At 46.3% G+C, this 25,778-nt stretch overlaps 1 protein-coding gene across 2 annotated transcripts in view; it reads left to right on the top strand.

Moving 5' to 3' along the window:
* FHL5 (four and a half LIM domains 5) overlaps positions 1–25,226 on the top strand; it is a 231,419-nt gene extending 206,193 nt beyond the window's left edge. For both annotated transcript variants that reach the window (XM_085611134.1, XM_085611133.1), the window contains exons 5-6: positions 2,881–3,067; positions 9,635–25,226. In XM_085611134.1, coding sequence (XP_085467260.1) covers positions 2,881–3,067; positions 9,635–9,798 — 351 coding nt within the window. In that variant the 3' untranslated portion in view covers positions 9,799–25,226. The remainder of the gene's footprint in view (positions 1–2,880; positions 3,068–9,634) is intronic.
* The last annotated feature ends 552 nt before the right edge of the window (positions 25,227–25,778 follow it).

Here is a 25,778-nt window from a genome sequence, read left to right as displayed (position 1 = left end):
GAGAATCCGTGGTGGAGGTGGTCTTGGGGGGGCGCCAACAAACACTGTCGCACAGGGCGCCACCAGCACTAAAGCCGTGGTCACCAACTATAGCAAATGTTGAGGCAAAGTCTGTTTAAATGGTATTAATGGTTACAGCCAATAAAAGACCTCTGATTTGTCGTCTGTAATGCTTCATCTCGGTCTGTGGAGGGAGCTGTCATTATAGTCCTTTTTCTATGTCCATGGCAGCTGTCAAATAGTCCTACCTTTATGTCGATGGTTACTGCAAACCGTAGTCCTACTTCTATGTCTATGACCTGTCCCCGTTTTTTGTTTTGAGAATCTGGTCACCCTATTCTAGTGGGAAGAAGGTTGACGTCTAAGGTACCTTGTGAAATTTATGAAGCTTTGGACCAATAAACACTGGTTTATGTTGCACTCATGTTGCGTTGGTTTATTAACAGTTTCCAGGGTATGGAAAGACACTAGACATATAAAAGCATTCTCAATCTCGGCACACTGTCACACCTCTGTGCTGATTCTGTGCTGCAAAGTGCCGGAAAACGGCATGCACGTGAAACAAAATAGACGTTCCTGCAACAAAAGGAAATGAAAGTCTCTAGAATCAGGGCGTGCATTGCATTTCATAAAGGACAGTGTAAACTGGTTGTTTCAGAATTAGACGTGGCCTCCTGGACATCGGGTTTTATTTCTGTGTGAGGGTTCTAGGCAACTTCTTCTGTGATGCACCCTAAAAACACAACAAAGAGGCTACCTGGTGAATAATCTCACAATACAGCTCAAAACCCAAGTAAAAACCGTCAAATAAATCAACATTCGAGAACACCTTTTGTTGGTGATTGATAGTTATGTCGGGCTGGCTAAAGAGAACTATATGTCCTGCTTTGCCTCCACGCCTCTGCACGCCCTGTTTGGTCTTTATACAGATATTCGTTTTGTCTCCTTTTCACCTCTTGAATTTATTTATTAACACTTTGCTTTTAACACTATCCTGCACACATTTATATTTTAAAAGGCTAAAATAATTGGTTTTCAACATAATACAATCATAGAACATTATTGAACATAACACGAATATTTTAGTGTGCAAAAGAGGCGTGGGAAATTAGTAGCTGCTGTATACCAGATTCCGCATAGTCCTGCTGATGTATAGGTGGATATTCCTTACCAGAGAAGACCTAATGAGACATTGGGCTTGATTTAGATCTCGGCGGCCGGGTTACATCCTCACAAAGATATCCCGTCCGCGGAAACATAAATCCCATTATAGCCTATGTGATTTATATTTCAGGGGACAAGATATCCATCACCATTGTGATAGAGTAACCCGTCCTCCGAGATCTAATTCAGGCCCAAACTGTTTACTGTACTTTTTTCATCTTGCACTTAATGCATGCTGCACTTTCCTTGTTATCCTCTCTGATGTTCTATGGTTTTATTGTTTCTATTGTCAAATATTTTATTGTTTTAGCGATAAATGAACTATACACAAAAGGTTTTTTTCCCTCCAAAATCTTCAGTAAATCAGTTCTAATTTATGTTCCCTTCCTACAACATATACAGCTTTCTCAAAACGGGTCTAAAATGGCACTTCCTATTCCATTTGGACGTCTAGCTTTCAAACGATGTCACTCTTTCAGAGAATGTTGTAATTGCATTCCTTCTCTGCGTCTTTCCATTCTAACCACCAGGTTCCTTATTCCAGAAAGTGCCCTGGGGAGCAATGGGCACGTGCGCCCCCTTTGTGTGGCTCCGGGGCACTTTGGTATTACAGAAGGGGTCGCAGATGCTTATGCTGCCCCTTCTGTAATGCTCATAATGCTGGCACACATGTAGGGCTCCCACTATTGCTATAGGGCATTCTATCATTTGCATGGGACGTGGCCCTATGCAAATGAGGAAATCTCTATGCCTCTTCCCCCATTTCCGTGTTCTGAATGTGGGTGCAAAGATAAAGAAGCTGTCAGAAGGCGCACTGAGAGAGCACCACAAAAGTTGGCACACTGTCAGTGCGTCCCCTGGTGGCAGCCCTCTACAGGGGGGAAGGAACCCCATGGACCCTCCGGGCATTCCCTTACAGGCAGGTGCAGTCACTCACTGCACCCGCCTGCAAAGGGATCTCTAATCCCTCCTTAAAGGTTGCCGACTGCACAGTGAAGCATGGAATGGCTGCTCTGTATTTCAGGGCAGCGCATTCTCTGTAATAGGGCGCACTTTCCAAGTTTGCACATGAAACGCCTATTTAAAGGTACGCCAATAGCGCAAACAGGAAAAGTGTGCCTTATGTGGTAGTGCATTCAAATGAAATATGAACTTGCTGCTTCAAAGCCACTTTGTGTTTCACAGTGCAGGCGGCAACCCATCTGCACTTTGAGCAGGGAATATAGATTGTTTTGTAGGCGAGAGCAGTGGGTGACTGCAACCTCCTGCAAGGGGATGTCTAGTTTCCCCCTTTCAAAGGGCTGCCATAAGGAAGTGCACTGACAATGCACCACTATTTTGTGATACACTTTCAATGCACCTCCTGACAGCTTCTTTGCCTTTGCGCCTGCATCCATACTATGGCATGGTTGGAGAGGCAAAAAGTTTCCCTCATTTGCATAGGGCCACACCTCATGCAAATGAGCAAATGCCCTATTGTGATAGCGCTAGTAGCCCCTCCTGTAATTCTTAAGTGACCAGGGGGCGCACAACGCAGGCACACATGTCCATTTCGCCCCTCTGAGCACCTTCTGTAATACAGCCCCAGATGTGGGAAGTGAGTTATTTTCTCGTATTAGTTGAAATTTGACATTGCACAAGTTAGCTATAACAACATAGGTATTCATTGCAATTTTGTCAAAGGTGGTTTGCTGATTTCTGCTATTCACTTACTAGGTAATCACCACAGAGGGAGTGACCTACCTTGGTGAGTCATGGCATAAGGAGTGCTTTCTGTGCACCAGCTGTGAGAAACAGTTAGCAGGACTGAAGTTCACTTCGAGAGACAAATGTGTCTACTGCATGGAATGCTTCGGTATCATTTATTCAAAAAAGTGTGTGGCATGTGCTAAGCCTATCACAGGTAAGGAAACCACTGGCGTTATTTTCTACAATTGCTAAGCATAACAATACAGAATATGACATGTTCGTGCTGCAACATCACAGTGAGTCATGAGGTGGCTTACCTAGGAACTGATTGGTCCTTTCAGTGAGTTCTTGAAGGGTGCTCAATTAATGATTCAATTTGTCAATCAACTACTTAATTCCAGTAAAATAGTAACCTATTATTCAGTCAATCATTTTTTTGTTCATCATTTAGGGAGACTTTGGTGTTTATAAAAGAACATTGACCACCTAAATTGTGGATTGCTGACATCCTTGGGAGATACTTGGAGATATCATGTAAAATATTCATGTCCAGCTGTATCAAACTTTCATGCAATGCAACGCAGCATGGCACCTTGCTGCACTTTGTGAAAGGGAGAGGGCAGGAGTGCACCATATTTAATATTATATGGTGCATTCCTGTTCTTTCCTTGTGCTGGCGCTCAATGTACGACCTTACGCAATCATGCAAGGGTGCCTACGATGCAGGCAGAGTTATTTTTGTGCAGGAATGGACCACTGCACACAAGCAATCCTCTAAGACTTGTTCCTCTTTCTACATGTGCGGCAGAAAAAACAAGGAGAAATAAGTATATATCTCCTCGTTTCCCCTCCCCTGGGAAGATGTTGCATGTTGATGAATTCCCAGATCTACCACTCATGGTAATTGTGGGAATGCACCACAATCTATGAGTGGATGCGTGGGAACAACCATGCTCCACCCATGTAACTCCTTCCCAGAGAAGAGTAATGCAAGGCAGTGACTTGCGCTATCTTGCGCTACTCCAGATTTACTAAGCAATGCAGGGCCATTCAAGGTTGCCTTGTGCTGCTTGGTAAATCTAACTTTAGTGTGGTGTTGCCATTGCATGATGAAGGGGCAACTCACCATGTGTTGTCTACTTCAGTTCTATGGCTACTTTAAATGTTGTGCTCCAGAACTAATTTATGTTAATTGAATGCTATGTTTATTCTGTAAAAAAATGCATGAATTAATCACTACTTCCATAAGAGCATACTAATGATTTATACACCCTTAAACTGAGGCATATTGTTTGATATGTGAACTATTCGCTATATGGTAATTATCTTCAGAAGATGTAAATACAACTATATTATATCATCAAATTTTGCTTCGTGATTCAATGATTTCTAATTTGTATGTCGATCTCTCACTCCCCATAATCCGCTTCAAATTTTACTTTACATAGCGTTTTTGTTTTAGCATTGATCACGATAGCTGTCTACACAATGCACTTCCTCGTGAGTCCCTTTCTGGGTATTGAATCAAAGTAATTAAGACTTCCCTCTTTTTTTATCAATTCACCATTCTCAAATGCCTCATTGTATGTGTGGATTAACCTCTTCACCAGCATACCATTGCTTGAGCTCCTGCTCAGAGAGGACCTGACTTGGCAGTTCAGGTGGACTGTTCCTATTGGAGCAGGACCAAGACTGAGTTGCATATAGCTGGGTCTAATCTGAGGTGGCATGCTGTGCAAAAGAAAGATGGGTTGGTATGATACTCAGAACAACTTCCAGTGGTTAAACAAATTACAAGTATTCCTTCCATCAACTTCTGTGTGTTTGATGTAATGTCCTAAGTGGCCAGAGTTGTCCAGATGTTGATCCCATGCTCACTGTGCGTCTGGAACCAAACTACACCCAACTGAAGATCCCCGATCAGACTGAAACCTGTCTTGGGTTGATTGTGTTCCGGTTCACAGAAGACTCAGCTTAGCAGTTCAGGCTGAACTGTTCCTTTTGGAACAGGACCAAAACTAATTTGCAAACATCTGGCTCTAATCTGAGGTGGCATGGTGGGCAAAAGAACAATGGGTGGAAATGTTACCCTAGGTGATTGCCGGTGGTTAGACAAATAGCAAGCATGCCTTCCATCACCTTTTGTCTGTTTCTTCTAGCCATGCCATTCTCACCTCATGCCTTTTAATATAGCTGTGAACTTTGTGTCTTTGGGAGTTATTGTTAAGCCCTGTTGTATTTCATGTGATGAAATATATGTCCACTCCCATTTCTTTGTATTTACAATGTTCACTCGCCTGACCCAATTTCTCCTCTGCTGTCTGATTCCTGATGCTACACCTTCATCTGCATACTTGCTTAAATGCACATTTACTATACAAGGCTACTAGCTTGCTCCATTCCCTCAGTAATCAATAAATCTCCTACAGCTGTACCACGGGTGGCAACACTAACAACATAACTTGGATTTCATGCAATTCGTTCCTCTCTCTACCCTGTTCTCCATTCACTGTTACACTTAACAGTATGAACCTAACTGCGCTATGGTGCCACCACTCAAGAAATAACTGATATATCCTAATAACCAGTAGCAATCACAGGAAATAAGACTCTCCAAGCCAACTGTTGCCCACCATTTATCAGACAAGCATGCAACCATGTGTTGCCCAAAGTCACACCCCCTAGAAACCCTATGCTAATGTGTCTTGCCAACACTTAAGCAGGAACCTATCATGGGATTGCACACCCACTGTGTGCCTCTTGGCTTTGCCTGGTGTGTTGTCTTCCACTTTGTTCCCTCCTCCCCACCCCAAGGCTGCACCTACATTTATCAAGCCCCCATCATAGTGTTCTTTGTATTATCACAAGAACTGGAATTTTTAAAGGCACTTATATTCAATCTCCACAGCTTCTTCCATTTTTCATGTAGCTGGTTCTGCTCCCTTTTCCAGTTCTTCTAGTACAGGGCTTACCAATGTCTCAGTGTCCTCAGTCTTGATCATTTCCTTAGCAACCTGGCGCTCAGTGTTCCATTTTATCTTGCCACAACTCGTTCTGCACTTTGGGAGGTGCCACAATCCTCTGACTCTACTCTTTGATCCCTTACCCTTGTTGGGACCCTCTCTGAGCTTCAAAGTCCTGCCACGTGTAAGCCTTTGCTCAGTCTGTTGTCTGGCTCCAACCATCCCCACACCTTCTCTGGGGGAAGTAAAGAAGTGTGATTGCTTCATATGGATGACAAGCAGCTTAGCTGGGAACATCAACATATATTTTAAGTTCGTTGCTTTCAGCTTATGTGTCATCATTTCAAAGGATTTCCTAAGCCCCTGCACCTTTTTACCTATAGCCAGAGAACAAATTGATAGTGTGTGTATTCATGCCTTGGGTTCCCTTTCTTAATGACATGCTCTTGGATGTCATCATGGTCTCAATAATTAAGCAGTCTCGCAATGATGGCTGTAGGAGGCAGTAATGTCACCAAGGCTCTTTGGGCCCTCTTCACGGTAAAACAGACTGGTAGCCCACTTATTTTTTTGTTGTGGAGTTTTATATAGCGCGAACTAGACCTGAAGGTATCAGAGTGCTTTACATGAGCACCAATTACGTTACAGATGACCACATTCATTTTTGTTAGGCAAGGAAGATTAAGTGATTTGCCCAGTATCACACAAAGTTGAGCGGCCCTGCCGAGACTCGAACTCACTTCCCCAGCTCCGAGGTCGACCGCCCTCGCCGTTAGGCCACATTCTCTCCCCAACCTCTTGGTTTTACGAACTTCGAGATCCAGTTTTCAAGGAACTGTTCTCTGAAGATTCCTTCAATTTGCTGAGAAAATCAAACACCTGAGGTGTTTCTGCCGTGACCTTCTTTCTGTATCTTCTGTTCTGTAGTCAGGCAAGTGGGTGACCTTTGGTAGGGATCTAACTTTCATTTTCAGTTCCCCCACCTCCGATGTCAGTTGATCCATAATGTTCTCAGTTTCCAGGAATCTCTCATTCACATTGCACAGATCTATCCTCAGAAGATTCACTCCACTTTGTATGCAGTGTTTTCATTCTTGATCTTTTTTCTGGAATTTTCAATGGTGGAGCGAATCGGTGATGCCGTGGGTGGCTCCTAAAGGGTTGTCCATTGTTCAGCCATGGACCTACCACCAGCCATGGCTGCCAAGTATTGGTCCATTTTTGTCTGCTGTGCGGCTTTATACTTTCTTATTCTGCTAGTCACTTTAGGTGCTCCAGTCAAACAAGCATCCCTTTGTTTTTCCCCCTCCAGAGCACAGTTGACAACTCACTGCTGTTTACATCAATTGCCAGATCCTCTGATATGTCCACAATAATGACAAAAACAATTGTGCAAACCACCATTGTCTTCAACTCAGCGTCCTGCCCTCAATGTGGGGTTCTGTTGCCTAGGCTATCCCAGTCCTCTGTCTTTTTTGTCTCCAGCCTCTGTGTATTTTGACGTGGAGTGTTTCATGTCTGCTTCCTATGTTTCTTGCTGCCCTAGCACCTCCATCCAGAAGAGGTTTCATGTTTTTGTCTTTCCCATGGGTCTTCTGCCGTTCTTGGCACCCGACCTGCCCAGCAGACACCAGTCAGGCCTGAGGCAAGTCCCCCACACTGCATCAGACTATCAGGGCTGGCTCCCGCTCAACCACCATCCACTTCTACTCCTGTCACATCCCACAGTGCTGGTCTCAATTAGGGGTTGCAGACATATACTTAGTGATCTGCCAGGCCCATTTCTGCACCAATGCCAGCAGACTCTGTACAGACACACAGCCAGCCACAACGCTGCAGAAGGCTACCAGGGTTGACTTCACTCTGGCTGTTGCTTGTCTTGGCTCTCGCCCTGGCTGGCTGCATGTACACTCACTCGCGGGCCACAGCCAGTTCAACCCTTTACCAACGAATGACAGATTTCCCTGGGTGATCTTGCATCCTGCACTTCTCTGTATCTGCTGCATAACTTCAGATTGTAGTCATCTCAGTCGCTGGCAGCAGCTTTATCTACCAGCAAGATCCCCTGCTGAATCTCTGTCTAGCTCAGCCTCCCATTCTCTCTAGAACGCTGACTATGACCCCCCCCCCCCCGACTCATTCAGGAGCTCTCAGGCCAGGTTAAAGTGCTGAGGGAGCCCCCTGGAGTTAGGGCCCATCACTGTGGGGCTGTGGGGGCCTTTGTTACGCCACTGAGGGAAGCTCACCCACTCAGGAACTCTTGTGTTTTCACTACATCTGCCACAACCATCACTCCATTTCGAGCCTCTTTATGTCCCCCCCTCCCCTCCAGCAGCAATATCTCTTCCAGGATTCAGGTTCAACAGTCACTCTTCATGCCATAAAAACCTGTAAGTGCTAATTCTCAGCAATGTCATATAGCAATTCAGATACAGTTAGGGGCATATTTATCAAAGAGTTGCGCTGCCCTTGTGCCACGCACTGGGGAGCAAGGGTGACACAACTACTAAATTAAATTTATCAAGCCACGCAAGCCCACCTTCCGTGGACCTGCATGGCTTGAGAAATATAAAGGAATGCAATGCAAATTGCTACTTTACTATGCCCCAGGGAGGCACTCCGTGGGTAGAACGTGGCTGTTCCCACGATTCCACCCATGGATTTGAGCGCATTCCCAGATTTACCAACACTGGTAGACTTGGGAATGTGTCAAAATGCTATGCCTTCCCTGGTGAAGCCTAATGAGGAGAAATATCTTCATTTCTCCTAGTTGTTTCCTCTTTCTATGTGTAATGCATTCTGCAGCAACAAAGATGAAAATACCTCAGAGAAATTGTTTTGTGTTGATCACTTGTTATTTCGTCTTCCCCTTGCACCCCTTCTACTTTTTATGTTTCAGGTACTTCTTATGTTTCTTTATTGTACTGTACTCATGCACCTCATGCCAGTGTTTGTTACTTTGTACAGCGCTCTGATACCCGTTTCGGTCTTGTTCACAATCTACAGAACTTTTCAAATAAATAAAAAAAATAGAGGTGCCCCTTCTTGCACAAAAACAATCCTGCTTACAATGCAGGCACCCTTGCACTATGGTGCATGGCTTGCTGCATTGGTGCTAGCCAGCCGTGAGTGCACCAGCGCGAGGAAAAGACAGGAATGTGCTGCATGTTGTTAAATATAACGCATTGCTACCCTTTCCATTACACAGCGCAGCAAGGTGGCTTGGTGCGATGCCTGATTTCTTGATAAATGTGTCCCTTCGTTTCTGTTTCTAGGCTGTGTAGGATGTCTTAAGATGTATCATGAAGCCGGAGTGCTCTGCATTAGAACGTATTGTCAGCCATCTTTGCATACATTTTAATCCCGGTCAGAAAGAGAATCTAAATCAGCAGAAAATGTTTACATAGGTGGGCAGCAGTGCCTCACGTCTTCTCAAACAAGTCATTAAATATTTGTTCTCCATTTTGTGGTTGATCCTTATACTGCTATATGAAAAAGGTCACTTTTTGCAGGATCACCCCTTTTTCTTGTGGACAGATACTGTTGGTTAATTTTACTCTGTGCACAGGGAACTCTGTAAACCCGGCTCCAGTGCATGTGCTCTGACCCCTAAAACATGTCAAAATTGGATATTGGTTCTCTGATGTCACAGTTCGATAATACCATAAAATAAATAAAATAAAAACTTGAAGGCAGGTGTAGCAGTGTAATTTTATAAACATGTTCTTTTGTCTCTCGCGTTAGCACTTGTACTACTTTTTTTTATTGTTCTGACACATGACACATTACCAATGTCTTCTAACCGTCTTTCCTTGCAGGTGAAGGGGGTACTAGATATGTCTCCTTGGAAGCACGCCACTGGCACAGCGACTGCTTTTCCTGCTCAAAATGTGCTGTCTCGCTGGTCGGCCAACGGTTCATCACACAACAGGACAGTGTTTTGTGCTCTGAATGTGCAGAGGGCGCACGAATGCAGACCTAAACGCTGTAAAGTTTCTTTCTGTTCCTCATGTATTCTGCCTCCCTAAAAAGTGTCTCAAACTTTCTTTGCATATCCGATATGTCAAGATTCCCCGAAGACAAACGATGGAATTCAAACCATCACCAGAGGAAGAGCAGACCTGCATATATATTCAATTTTCAATGAAAAGGAATAAAATGTCATCTTTAATTTAAAATATTACTTTCAAAGTGCAATTTGACGATTCCATAGTCTATCTGTCTGGGAGCACCTATTGTTCCCTGAATTATAGATTTCTCTATCCAATCATTCAATGGGCACTTAAACACAGCAAGGATTCACAGGATGGACAGCGTGAGCAGCGTGCAGCTGCTCAGTAGGACTTGCATCCAATCTATATTCAAGCTATATTTTTATCCAGACTGAAAGACCTTTTCCAAAGTTTTATTGTGTGCCATTTTTTTTTAGCGTCCAAGGCATTCTATCCTTGTTGAACAGTGCACCCTGCTGTTGTAAATTAACACATCTGCATGCGTGAATGTTCAGAGATCATGTCTGACTAGGAGTATTATTTATACAGGAACATTTCTAATGTAAACGACAGTGGAATCTAATGGGAGACAACTATAAAAACCCATTTGGAGGAGAGGCATATGCTCACCAACCCCTTTAAGGACGCTCTTTAAGCCAGTTATCCGAGATGTATGAGCATTATTGGAATTGTAGTACAGCATTGCATGCACATTGCTTCTTTATAGAAGTATTTGGGAACGGCCAAGCGGGCTCCAGAAAAAAGGCCGGTCATATGCAGAATATTTGGAAGTGAGATCATGCCAATCATTGGCTGATGCGACACCGTGTGACTGGCTGCCTGCGGCCACGCCCTGCGCACAGCCTGACATGGGAAGCCAACTCCTGCTGCCCAGTGCCTTTTGTAGTGCACTGCAGGGTATGCTTGCTGGGCCTGGCTTGTGTCCAGGCCATGCACCGAGCCCACTGCAAGTGGCCCACTGTGTTTTATGGCCCTGGCGTGAGCTGCCTTAGGCCATTGTTCTGTGAGGTTTGCGGGGCTCGAGTCGGGAGTACCCGCAGGTACACGGCGTCCCCCCACTCTTTACACAGGGTGGACGCTGTCCCCCCTGCCAACAAGCTGGGCCCCACAGAAATAAGCTGAACGTGTCCCGGTGTAATTTTCAGACACCGAGACACGTTCAGCATGTGATGTCATGAGGTCATTTGTATATTGTCAGTCGCCCCACTTTTTGTAGGACTTGTGCCCTGGTGGTTTGCCAGTTTATCCTGGCCTGTGGTGTTTGGGGCCCTAGGCCCTCATGCTGGGAATGACTGACGCAGACACATACTTAGATGGTGGGTTAACTGGCCACGAGCACGTGCGCTCGGCCCTTTTATTAGCCTAGTCACCTGACCCAGTGACGTAGGTGGTGGGTGGGTGTAAAGTGTAGAACATACACTTATGAACACTAGAACGTGTCCATGCTAGGACACTACATTCCTCCCAATTTTTAATAACAAAAACCCGGAGTCAAATGTCCAACCTAGGGGAGAAAGAAATATATATACAGACGTAATACAGTGACTAAACTTCTGCAGAGTCGCTCACGCTTCAGCAGCCTGGAGTCACAGACGATGTTCTTCCTGTCGCGGACGATGTTCTTCCTGTCGCGGGCGATCACCAGTTCACTGTGGCACCAGTCATGGGTGCTCGATAGAGTTAGTCTGTTTGACGGCTCTACCTTGAAGTTGTTATCACAGTCTTTTCTTCGCTTTACTTTCTTGGCGACAAACGCAGTTGTTGAGTTCTTTTGGTTCAGCGCTAGATATCGCCGTTCATCTTTTCGTCCAGTCCTTTTCTTTATCTGTGGCGTGTGTTCTGTTTTGCAGAAAGACGGGTTATTTGCAAGACACCCCTCTCACCAGGATGCCCCTCTCACAGGTGTTCCCCTGCCACGGGATATCCTTGAGGCCCTCTTCCTCAGATCTGGCCTGGGTTCAGTGTCCTGTATCGTGTTACTCCCATGCCGATAAGTACGGGTGCAGAGGAGACGGCAGGTCTCACCTCAGATGCCGCAGTCAGACCTGGAGGGTGGCTGTTGGCTCCTGTCTTTAGCACGCGAAGTCTTCATCCTCCTGAGACCTTTGCTGAAGGGCGGCTGATGACCATCTCTCGTCGCGGGGATACTCTCTCTCACCGGCATCCCTGAGGCCTTTGCCCCTGAGTCACCACGGCTGGCATTGACCAGTGTCCGTGTAACCCCAAAGGTGGGTGTTTCGAATGGTCCGGCCTGCTCACCTCTGCAGATCCCAGGTGTGCTGAAAGCATCATCAAACAGATGGTCTTTTCTCCGTGCCACGGGTGTTCTTCAGGACTTGCGCACTGTGTTCTGACGCTTGTCACCTTCCTTGTCTTTTAGGTGTGAGTAGTCTTGCCACACTCTTCTCTCCTTCCTCTATTTCTTTCTCCGTGAGGATGTCATGTCACTCTGACTTCTTCTCCTTCTTGCAGTGGCAACCGTGCCACTCAGATCTTTCTTTCCCCTTTTTCTATTAGTGGCAGACGTGCCACTCCGATGTCATCTTCCTTCTCTTCTTGTAGTGGCAGACGTGCCACTCCGATATCTTCTCTCTTTTCTTGTAGTGGCAAACGTGCCACTCAGATATCTTCTTCCCTTCACGACCCACTCTTGACCATTTCTGTTCTCCTCTTGATCTGGCCAGGCTTCTCCATGCAGCGCGCGCACTCTGCACGTGTTCCCCCTGGTCTTGTCCTCGTCCGAGAACACTCTCTTCATCTTCCTCAGCATTCCGAGTTGGGGTCGTGACCTTCTCTTCACCTTCTGCTTTTCACCAGTTACTTTGGTTGAAGTTCGTGGGGCCATACTCATGGTCCGCTTCGTTCTTCTCCTGTTCACCAGTTACTTACTTTGGTTCTTCTTGAGCTTCTTGGACCACTTGACGGTCCGCGCTGCCGATCACTGGCAGGATATCTTCGGTCTTGTCGTCAGACCTCTTGCTTTGTAGCTTCATTGACCCGTGCGTCGGTCACCTCCTTGTGCAACTCCTGGCGAGTCGGCTTCTGTGGTGCGACCATTTGGCTGGTCGGCTTGACCTTTGTGGTGCGACCGTTTGGCAGGTCGGCTTGGCCTTTGTGGTGCGACCATTAGGCTGGTCGGCTTGACCTTTGTGGTGCGACCGTTTGGCAGGTCGGCTGGGCCTTTGTGGTGCGACCATTTGGCTGGTCGGCTTCACGAGGTGTGTCGTGTCGTGTGACTACCTTTGTCCGCTGCCTTGTCAGGCGCTGGTGCGTGCTACTCTTCGTACCGTCGTGGTACATCTTCAGTGTAGCGTTGCTCCTTGTACCATGATCACTTGATGTGGTGGCTTCTTGGCGCCACTGGGTGTTGCTCTGCATCCTTGCCCGCCAGTGTCGGATACTTGCTGCGCCCATCCTCTTCAGTGGGTTCCTCTCCTGTAGGCGCTGCAGTGTACCTTCCGCATCCGGGGTACATCTGCGCTGAGTCCGTTTGTTCTCTCGAGGGTTCGCTCCACTTGATGCGGCGACAGCGCAGTCCTCGCTGGGGTGGATGTGGCTTGACACCATTTCCTTTTCTTCCTCCTTGTCGCTGCGGGATGGCGCTGCATCCCTGTGGCACACCGTCTCTTCGTCCTGTGCTTCTGTCGCGTTCCTGCGCTTCTGGCACATTCCTGTGCGCCTCCGTCGCATTCCCGTGCGCTCACCATCGCGCATCCGCCAGACCTTGCGGTACTTGCCTTGCTGCCTCTTCTTCCTTGCGCTGCGATCCGTCGGTCTCCTGTGGCTGCTGGATTCCCTTGGCTTGCTGCATGCTTGTTGATTTTCTTTGGCTTCAGCAGCAACCTTCTGCGCTGCCAGGACTCTATGCCTTGTTTTCCTTTTCTCCAGGCTTCACTCGTGAGTAGGAGGGCTGGAGGGGAGCTGGAGCCAGGCAGAGCAGTGGAGTCCAGGACACGTGGCAGCAGGTAAGTCTTTTTTTCTTACTTTTATTTATTTAAAAGGCAGGGGGCACAGGCATTGCAGAGAGGATGAGGCATCTTTCTATGGGCACTTGTTTATTGAGGTGCAGGGGGCACAGGCACTGCAGAGAGGATGAGGCATCACCCTGTTGAGCATAGGGGCAGTTGGTGCTATCACGCAGTGCTTTATTCATTAGTGGCAGCGCTGGCTGCGTGCTGCTCGTGAAGGCTCTGCTGGGGGTCCTGTAAGGTAGGGCCTTACTTCTATGGCCGGCGGCGGCCATTATTTGCATTTGCGATCGTCCTCGTGCGGGGTAGGCACCCGCTGGTAGTACCTTTATTTTTTCTTCACTGTCTTTGCGTCGCGGGCCAGGCAGGCCTCGCGCTCGTCCCCTTTATTTATTCATTTGGCGCGAGCGGCGCTGGCCGCATGCAGTTCTGGGCCTCTCTCCCTCCCGCGGCAGCCTCGCACACTTCTCCTGCTGCGCGGGCGGGGGGGGGGTCTTGGTGCTGATTACCGGCACTGGCCGGCGGGCAACGCACGCAGTGCAGGCTTCACTGGCCGGCGGTCCTGTGTAGTGCTGCGGGTGGGCTCCGCCTTTACTTTCCACTTCTCCCACCCCCGCAGCAGGTCCCTTCCCTTCACGGACCATGCGGGGGGGGGGTTTTGCCGGTGCCGCTCGCTTTTCTTCCCCGGGGCAGGACGGGGTGGGCTCCCGCTTTCACTCTGTGCTAATTCCGCCCCCACCGCAGCAGCAGCGTCACAAAGCTCACACGCTGCGGGTGGGGGGGGGGTCACGGCATACCTTCAGTCGGCGGGGTGGGCTCTCGTCCGGCTTCCTCGCACGGACTTCACTACACGTGGCCGTTACTTCTGGTGCGGCTCCTCTCTGTTTGGCCGGCGGGCCTCTTGTCTCCCGCGGGTGGGCTCCGCGTGGATCGCTGCCCCTTGGTGGGTCGCGGCCGATGCGGGTGGGCTCCGCACGGTCCGCACTGCCCCTCCTTCACCGGGCAGGTCGCGGCCGATGCGGGTGGGCTCCGCACGGTCGGCACTTCTCCTTCTGGGCGCTTCTAGGCACCGCGGCAGGTCGGGGTGGGCACCCGACTGCCACGCTTCCTCCCTGGGGCACAGCGTCGCCTACCAGTCTTCGTGGCGGTGCGGGGTGGGCACCCGGTCACCGCAGGGCCTGCTGCGGGCTCCGCTCGCCTGGCTGGCTTCTCGGCGCGTGGTGCCTTCTTGCAGAGGGGGGGTGACCTTAGTGGGAGCACTCCTCTCCCCCTCACGAACGGAAGGGCTGCTGCAGCACGCTGGGGCTCACAACCCTCGTCGCCATTGTGGTGTTTGGGGCCCTAGGCCCTCATGCTGGGAATGACTGACGCAGACACATACTTAGATGGTGGGTTAACTGGCCACGAGCACGTGCGCTCGGCCCTTTTATTAGCCTAGTCACCTGACCCAGTGACGTAGGTGGTGGGTGGGTGTAAAGTGTAGAACATACACTTATGAACACTAGAACGTGTCCATGCTAGGACACTACACTGGCCTACAGTCAGGCCCTGCTCCAAACCGGCTGTGGGCGCTCACCCAAGCTACTCACCTCCTCAGCGATGCGTGGTTATCTCCTGTTGTGCGTGGCTGAGGGGGGCTGTCTGCAATGCCAGCCTATGTCCTGGCCCTGCGTCCAACTCACCTTCGGATGGCCAGCCCATACAGCGCAAGGTCAAAGGTCACGTGCAGCTGGGGTTGCACGTAGGGCCTGGCCCATCCCTCTGCTGGGAGCTTACAGTGCATTTATGCAATTCTGCGGCTGCACCTTCTAACTCATAATTATAATTTACGTCATTTGGCACATCATGTGCAGATTCCCGAAAAATATGTTGCTTCTAGTGCAAATGTATAAATATAATAAGACAGAGAATCTACCACATGATTTGCGTTTCTTGCTACATCATTTGGTTTACATTACCACATAATTTACATAACCTTGCTGCATGATTCTAATGGCCCTGACAGTAGTACAATTCTGCAGAGTTATTTGGGGTGTCATTCTGATGATAAAGCCGTATTTCACAGAGAACTGTGAAATATGTATTGTATTTCATGGTTGGCTGTGTAACATGAGTTTTTATACAACTGCATTTTCTGCAATAAACGTAACTAAATATATCATATATATTTACCTCCGGGAATAGTGGTTATGGGCATTTTGGCTATGATATTTTTGTAGGACAATATTTAAAATGGAATACTTTGGTACTCTACCATGTGCAGTAGTACCACCGAATTATGCTAGACTGTGCCACAGCTGTCATGCTGTTACATAGAAATTGTATTAATGTGTTTACTGAACTCTCATTGCTACCATGATGAACATGGGAGCACATGGTAGCACCAGCCAATGATGAAACCTACTCATGCAGAAACGGTCGATGATGACTGTCTACACATGTACAATCATTAAGGCAGTGTGAATCAAAAAATAAACATATCTCTCCACATTCTTGTGGGAAATCACTAATGGGGCCAACCAGTCTGAAGATTTAATAGGGCCCATGATGTCCTTCCATTAAGTTTTTCCAAATTTCCCCAAGCTTTTCCATATAAATCCATCCACTCTTGATAATATACGTGGATGCGTCAGCTGTGGGATCCAGTTAGATGCACATTTCCAAATGTAGCCACCACAATTTTGTTGCACTCTTCTCAACACAAACACTTTATGGCCAGTGGACCTCCGTGAACTCATGTCAACTGGACTTTAATATTCCCTCCTCCACAACTCATGCAAATTACTGTTCACAATGGTAAGCCATGCACCATTACACACAACCCTCCAACATTACCCTTTCTTTTAATGAGGATCTCACAACGCCGCAGACGTTTAAGAGACTGACCTCTGACACACACACTAGGCACCATGTCACAATTAGAACAAGCTACTTCATATGCTCCAGACACACAACTGATGCAAAATTATAATCATGTAATCTGTAACAGGCATCTTTTTATTAAACCTTGTTATTTCATTAAATGGAAGCCATCGCCCTGCAGCATAGAGGGTGGTTGTGACTGGCACCTGAGACATTAAACTTCAATATGGCTGTGTGTGGAAAGTGATGAGAAGCCACGTTCCACATTTAGATACATTTGAAGAACGGTTGCTCTCTTTTTCACTGTTTCTCGTGATCTTGCTCAGACACCTGCCTCCTAGAGTAACACAATTTAAGTTTATGATACCCTAGTCTGGAAGTTTCCAAGAGTTGCAGTAAATGTGTGCTTTTCCCAGACTTGATAGGCTCCACTCCTTCCTGGCTGATAGGAAGATCCATGCCAGAATTATACAGGATTACAGGTTTTTAGTAAATACATTTTAGAGTTTTATCATTAACTCAGAGTACTGATGTTTTCTTGCACAATCTTTTTTTATTTATATTTATTTATTTGCGGAGTTTTATAAAGCGCAAACATGACCCTTCCAGGTATCAGAGCGTTGTACACATAGCATTCAGGTCATACTTAACAGGTAAAATGCAAGGAGGAGACAACTTCATCAGGAGTGATGGCTGAGGTTGGACCAGACTCCCACTCTACAACGCAAAGCACACCAAAGGTAAGAGAGACGTTTCTCCGTTGAGTACATGGGTAGATGGTGCCCCGTCCCTCAACCCATCAGCTAGGCCAAACAGTTTTTGTGATATGAACTTTAAATAAGAATATGTATGTATTTGTGTAAAACAAGCAATTGTTTGTCTGTTTGAAAGGCCTGGGTATAATATGACAGAAGCAGGATCAGACCGGACAGAAAATAGGCCTGGGCACCAAACAATGTGCCTCCCATTAGTGGATTGGATAGCTGAAAAAAAGTGGCCCATATTTCCAAATTGAGGTAGTTTGAACTTGTAAAGACATGCTTTATAAGTGTTTTACAAGGTATGGACGACTGTGTGGATTTGAACTTGCTGCAGGTAGTGTTTGTTCTAATGTCAGGGATATCAATAGTAACAAGCATTGGTAAATGCTTTCGGTTTCACCTATGTGTTTAATAATGAGCGGTTTTCTGTTGTAAGTTGTTATTTCCTGAGTAGTTGTACAATATAAGTTACAGAAAGTATGTTAAAGTGCTATGAATTGTTTATGTAAAAAAAGGCCATATATTGTGCTGGTACTAGTGATATAGTGCGGGTAAGTAATAGGAAAATGAAATGAAAGAGGGAAATAATAGAATTAACTGAAGTAATAGAAATATTAAGTGTTTAGAGGAGTTCTGAGAAACTTTGGGTCCGGTGCCACCTGCTGCACCATTCAAATCATGACCTATTGCCTGTAAGGTAACTGCACTTGTGACTGCCTGTTTAGTAGTAAAGTTTTGCAATATTTGGTTTTTAGAGGGGTTCCTAGAGCTATGGGCCCCACTGTCACTGCACCTGTTGCACCATTGAAATCATGACCCTTCTACCTGCAAGGTAACTGCACTTGTGACTGCTTATTTAGTAGTTAAATATAGCAATATTTGGTGTTTAGAAGAGTTCTGACAACTTTTAGCCCCGGTGCCACTGCACCTGAAGCATCATTGAAATCATGGCCCTAGTGCCTGCTAGATAACTGCACTTGGGACAGCCTGTTAGTAGTAAAATTTTGCAATTTTGGGCATTTAGTGGGGCCCCAAGTGCTTTTGGCCCCGGTGCCACTGCACCTACTGCACTATTCAAACCAAGCCCCATTTAACTGCAAGATAACTGCAATTATGTCTGCCTGTATAGTAGTAAAATATAGCAGTATTAGGTGTTTAGATTAGTTCTGACAACTTTTGGGCCCCGTGCTACTGCACCTTTTGCACCATTCAAATCATGACCCTTTTATCTGCAAGGTAACTTTACTTGCGACTGCCTGTTTAGTAGTAAAATATAGCAATATTAGGTGTTTAGTGGGGTGCCTAAAGCCTTTGGTCCAGGTGCTACTGCACCTGCTGTACCATTCAAACCATGACCCTATTGTGACTGTCGTGTTTAGTAGTAAAATCGAGCAATATTCTGGGTTTAGTAGGGTTCCTAGAGCTTTTGACCCAGTGTCACTGCACTTGCTGCACCATTTAAATCAAGTCCCCTTTAACTGTAAGGTTACTGCAATTGTGACTGTGTGTTTAGTAGTCAAATATAACATTATTGTGTGTTTAGAGGAGTTCTGACAACTTTTGGGCCCATTGCTGCTGCACCTGCTGTACCATTCACATCATGACCCTGTTGTCTGCAAGAGAACTGCACTTGTGGTTACCTGTTTAGGAATAAAATGTAGCAAAATTATGTGTTTAAAGGGAGGGGTACCTGGTGCTTTTGGTCCCTGTGCCATTGCACCTGCTGCACTAATGAAATCGTGACCCTAGTGCTTGATAGATAACTGCACTTATGACTGCCTGTTTATTTACAAAATATAGAAATTTTAGGTGTTTAGCGGAGTTGTGACAACATTTGCGCCCGGTGCCACTGCACCTGTTGCACAATCCAAATCATGACCCTGTTGCCTGCAAGATAACTGCAATTGTGACTGCCTGTTTAGTAATGAAATATAGCAATATTTTGTGTTTAGTGGAGTTATGACAACTTTTGGCACCAGTGCCGCTACGCCTGCTGCACTATTTAAATCAAGCCCCTTTTAACTACAAAGTAACTGCAATTGGACTGCCTTTATAGTAGTAAAATATAGTAATATTAGGTGTTTAGAGGAGTTCTGACAAATTTTGGGCCCAGTGCCACTGCACCTACTGCAACTGCTGCACCATTCAAATCATGACCTGTTGTTTGCAAGCTAACTGCACTTGTGACTGCCTGTTTAGTAGTACAATATAGCAATTTTAGGTGTTTGGTGGGGTGCCTAGAGATTTGGTCCATGTTCTCTGCAAGGTAACTGCGCTTGTGACTGGTATTTAGTTTTATATTTTAGCAATACCTGGGTTTAGTGGGGTCCCTAGAGCTTTTGGTCCGGGTGCCACTGCACCTGCTGCACCATTCAAATCATGACCCTGTTGTCTGCAAGATAACTTCAGCTGGGGCTTTGTGTTTAATAGTCAAATATAGCATAGATCTTGTATATTAACCTTATTTTTAACGTGCAATATTTATTAAAACATTTAGGATGTGATCATAATAACTAAATAGATTAAGTTGAAAAGATTAATCCATTAATGCCTACAAAGTGCAAAGAAAGGTACTGAGGCATGAACAGGAAATGCCACAAACCTAAGAAGGCTAAAGCATCTGCTTTACACAACTGAGTATTAAAAAGCAATCATTCTAGCATACTGTTAGAAGCTGTCTGCCTTTTCCAAGGGAAGTGAACTTATCTTGACTGTGAATGTGGTTTAAACAGTGTGAGCAGTTTTAGTATAAGTATTGTAAATGTGTGCAACCAAGGGGAAGTTATCAAACAAAAGTTCCACACAAAAGTGAATGAACACAGTAATTTAGTATTGGGAACTGATAAGAGCCCCCTTTTAAGATATATTAAATGCAAGAGATTTTCTGCTGTGCAGGCGAAACCTAACAATTGGCCCAGCAGACTATAAAACAGACCCACAAACAGCAAAAGAAAAATGGCCCACAAACTGACTTTTCAGACCAACTCTTCAGACACTGCCTAATGCCCCTTTGGCCAGCCTGACCCTGGTCAGAAGGGCCAAACAGTATCAGGATAAGGAATGAGTGGGAAAGGAGGAAGTCCAAGGTACCAGAAGGTAAGGTCTGAGTGAAATCCAAGATGGAGCAGGTGGCAGTATTTTACGTCTTTGTGTAAAGAATACACCCTACTGGAAGAATGCTGTTTATCAGGTCTGGATGGCGAAACTGCGGCCCTCATCCTCCTGGACCTCTCGGCCGCCTTTGACACCATCTGCCACCACATTCTAAGCACACGCCTACACGACGCAGGAATACGCGACAAAGCCCTGGACTGGATCACCTCCTTCCTCACCGACAGAACCCAGAGGATCCGACTCCCCCTTTCCGTTCCGAAGCCGCCAAGATCATCTGCGGCGTGCCCCAAGGATCATCCCTCAGCCCTACTCTTTTCAATGTCTACATGGCACCGCTCGCCAACATCGTCCGCTCGCACAACCTCAATATCATCTGCTATGCTGACGACACTCAACTGATCCTCTCACCCACCAAAAACCCCGCCACCGCCAAATCCAACCTCTACAAGAGAATGAAGGCCGTCTCCAGTTGGATGCAGACCAGCCGCCTGAAACTTAACTCAGACAAGACAGAGGTCCTCATCCTCGGATCCACTCCCTCCGCGTGGGATGACTCTTGGTGGCCAGCCGCCCTGGCAGCCGCACCCACACCCACCGACCACGCACACAACCTGGCATTCATCCTGGACTCATCACTCTTAATGACCCAGCAAGTCAACGCCGTCTCCTCCTCCTGCTTCAACACCTTCCGCATGCTCCGAAAGATCTACAGATGGAACCCCCCCAGAACCAGAAGGACTGTCACACAGGCCCTCATTAGCAGCAGACTGGACTAAGGCAACGCCCTCTACGCAGGGATCATGATCAAACTCCAGAAGAGGCTCCAACGCATACAGAACGCCTCTGCACACCTCATCCTCGACATACCCCGCCACACCCACATCACTGCCCACCTGGAAGATCTGCACTGGCACCCAGTCAACAAGAGGATCACCTTCAAGCTCCTCACCCATGCCCACAAAGCACTACACAACGCCGGCCCAGCTTACCTCAACAAGCAGCTCACCTTCTACACCATGAACCGCCAGCTTCGCTCTGCTGACCTCGCCCTTGCCACCATCCCACGCATCCACAGGACCTTCACCGGCAGCAGATCCTTCTCCTACCTCGCTGCCACGACATGGTACACCCTCCCCACGCAGCTGTGACAGACCCAGTACCTGCTGACCTTCAGGAGACTTCTCAAGACCGGGCTGTTCGAGCAGTAGCTGCACCCTCACCCCCGCTCAGCACCTTGAGACCCTCATGGGTGATTAGTACGCTCTACAAATAATTGATTGATTCATTGATTGATCGTAAAGTATCTAGGATGCCCTAGGAGGTGTGTGAACCTCAATGGGTTATGCTCATAGATTTTCCAAATGCAAGGTGGCATTTGGAGCCGCATGACTCAACAGGCATGATTGTTGATGTTTCATCCTCTTTCCCAAGATAAAAAATGTAATCCTTTTCTGATTGGCAACCTAACCTTTTTTCCTGGTGTGATCAATAGTAAACTAGTTTAAAATTGGACATGAGCACTCTACATTTGCAGTGGTTCCACAAAAGGGGCCTTTCATCCACTTATTGCTTCACCAGCAATGGCGCCTGGCATCTACGGGGGTGGATTCGCATGCACTAATATTAAAAAATAAAACTTATCGGAACCGACGTTTTCTGCTCCGGACCTCTTCCGATGCACTGCATGCTGCGGTTTGGGCACCAATCCTGGTGATGCTCTCAGACTGTGAGAGCAGCACCCTGATTGGAGGGAGTGGCCTCACTTGGCACTCCCCAGCACCCTGTAAGCCAGCACTTAGACTAACCTAGTCTTAAGACAGCTGAGTAAGAGGTTTCAAACTGCGCATGTCTGGCTGGCCAAAGAGACATTCGCACTTTGAAAAGGGCACGAACAGCCCACCCTTCTCCCTGCTGCTGTCATTCAGTAGCAGCCCTGAATGAAAAATACAATAGTAACGTATTACCATTTTATTTGTCATCTTTGGGGGCAATTTAAGTGGGGTGACGCTCCTCCGTTACAACAGAGGAGCCACCCTTGTTCACCTCTATGGCAAGACAATGTGCAGGTATTTAAAGGATTTTGGTAAGCGGACTGAGAACAATAGTGGTATTCACTTTCCTCTAGAACGTACCTTTGACTTGGAAAAGAGGTGCAGTGCAATCGGCTAAGCAAGGGTGTGTGCAGTGAGTGATACCACAGTGAGATGTAGTGCAACAAACTGGAGGGCACAAAGCAAAGCTGGTGCTCAGACAGGTATGTAGCTTCTCCTACACGGCCTACAGTAGCACATCAGAGGTGATCATGTGCTTCTGCCTCTACCCCTTACTAACCTGCCTATGTCCAAGGGCATCTCCTGTGGTCCTATGGTAATAACCAATTAGCACAGGTGGAATCGACTCATCGAATGATGATTAGAAGGGACCATTGGGCTCTGCCACTACCTTACTCAGACTGTCCTTCTAAGGATACTCTCCAAACAGGGAGTGCCTCTCTTCTAACAGGTTGGACCATGTCCAGCGCCAATTAAAGGTTAGAGTTCATAAAAGTGTCCACCAGAAAAGGTTATAATCCAATTGGAGAAACAAGGTGACACAATATCAAGGGGGAGCAAAAACCTAGACCACTCACAATTTGTCAATGTCGTGAGCACTGCTATTTGTAGGTCCCAGCCTACCAGACAGTGCAGCTGTGTGGTTTGCTACATCTTGGGGACATTCAGAAAGCTTCTCTGTGAATGCATTCCACCCATTACTTATCATTGGCTTTGTGGTTTGTACCCACATTTGCTTGCTTTCTATTGGCTGTCTCTATTTGGATTAAGCTGTCCAGCTTAAGTTCGTCCTTTGCCTTACGCAAACCCTATTTACTGCATTATTCCACCAGTACTGGATTTCTGTAAACAGGCCTTTAAATCTTTTTTTCATCTTGTACCATTTGCTGTGCATTTAAAGACAAAGGTCAAATATCAGGCTATGTTTTCGAGGGAGTATGGTGTTTACTTTTTTTAAAATAAAAAAATGTATGTGACAATCATGCTGGCTATTGTGGGAGTGCTTGAGAAAGGCTGTACAATGCAATTTTCTTTCTAACACACAGCAAAATTTAAATGTCTGTAAATGAACTGTGTAGATATTTCAGAATGTATCAGAATTAGAAAGCACAAATGAAGCACATTTTTGGTAATTCTAAACTGCGGTGGAAACTAATAATTTCATATGACCAAAACAAATCAATACACTAAGTGATGACATTTCCACACAGTATTGTTTGTGGGCTGTATATGTTTATCAGAAAACTGTATATTTGTGCAAATGTAATGGCCATTTCAATTGAAGATGTGTTTTCTGTAATGGCAGTGTGCTACCACACCATGCATATTCCACTCTAAACACTCCACTGTACTCTGCATCACTCCACACTACGCCACTCCACTCCACTCCACACCTCTCTACTCTATATACTCTACTCTATGCCAATGCACTCCACCCCACACTACTCTACTATGCACCACTGCACTCATCGCCACTCCACTCCACACCGCTATGCATCACTCTGCGCTGTACCACTTTAGTCAATGCCACTCCACTCTATTCCGCACAACGCCCCTCTATACCACTCTACTCTATAACACTGCACTCTGTGCCACTGCAATCTACTCCAGTGCACTCTACTCTCTACCACTCCACTCTACACTAGTGCACTCTATGCCACTCTAATCTACACTGAACTCTTATGCCACTCTACTCTACGCCGCTTTGCTCTACTGTGCACCACTCCATTCTACTCTGAAACAATATACTCTACTTCATTGCACTCAGTGCCACTGCACTTGGTGCCATTGCACTCAGTACCACTCCACTTTGCACTAATCCACTATACTCTGCACCACTCCACTCTACTCTGCACCATTGGACTCTACTCTGCATCACTGAACTCTACTCTGCATCACTGAATTCCATGCCAGTGCACTCTACGCCACTGCATTCTACACCAATCTACTCTGCACCACTACACTCTATGCCACTATACTCTATTCTGTAACATTTAACACCCCTGCACTCTACACCATTGTACCCAACGTCACTGCAATCTATGCCACTTTGTTCTACACTGCACAAGTGTACTCTACGCCACTGTTCTGTTACACCACTCTACTCTGTGCCACTATACACCACTGAATGCCACGCTAATGCACTCAACGCATTGCGCAACTGTCTCTTGCTCCAGGTTGAAAAACACCATCCATGTTGAACGCCCAGGCACACTGACGGTGTTTTTGCAATCCAGAGCAAGACACGGTTGCTCAGTGAGAGTGCGGTAATTATTTCACAACATGTTTGCTTGCTGTGAAATAAGTGACAAAAGCACAGTGAACATCTTAAATACTACTGAAATCACATCTCTTCATGGCCCCTAATTGCACGACGTCATCTCTAGCACGCACTCACTGACTGGGCTTCCAAGAGGTGTCCCTTATCATCTTGAAATGTCCACAGTTCTGAAGATGGTCTCACTGACTTGTTAACGAGTGAAACGTCGACATACATTCCAACTTCCTTCGCTGTCATTCTTAAATATGCTACTTAAAGCCTAGTATTTTTTGCTCAACAGGCTTAATCCATGTATATAGGGAGAGGCTGTCTGATACATTGCCATATATCACATGAATTTATATATGATTTAGTAATGATAATCAATGTCATTGTGTCATAAGAATTATCTTTGACAACTTTTATTGTATATATGAAGATTTATATATTTCAATCTAAAGACATTTTATGAATCTATACACTTGCTTTTGAAATGTTTTTTTTAATGTTACTTGAAAATAAACGTCAATTAAAGTGTAATGTCTAGCTCTGACATATTGAAAAAATCAGAAATGTACATGTAAGTATATGTGTTTGAACCATTCCATTGTTGACATTCTTACCTGCTATATTACTTTTAGAAAGCTGGCATTTTCTTACTGTAACCATTCTGTGCCTCTGCCTGTCTCTGAACACACATCTGGGTTGTGTGACAGCTTGGCTTTGTGCATTCATGTAAGGCAGTCACATAAAGGGAGCTAGGATTCAACATTTGCAACCTGATGGCCTATACCAAGGCTGATGGGCCTTCCTGAAGAAGGTTTTAGGAGGGACACTTGCAACTGAAGAGGGCTGTGTCTGTCTCCACACAGAGAGCTGCATACCCCCCTGTGGTGAGTCTGGAAGCAAGACAGGAAAGGCAGGGACCGTGCG

The sequence above is a fragment of the Triturus cristatus genome, chromosome 6 (assembly GCF_964204655.1).
Source record: "Triturus cristatus chromosome 6, aTriCri1.1, whole genome shotgun sequence".
In the NCBI taxonomy this organism is placed as follows: Eukaryota; Metazoa; Chordata; class Amphibia; order Caudata; family Salamandridae; genus Triturus; species Triturus cristatus.
This window is presented reverse-complemented; position numbering and strand designations above follow the sequence as displayed.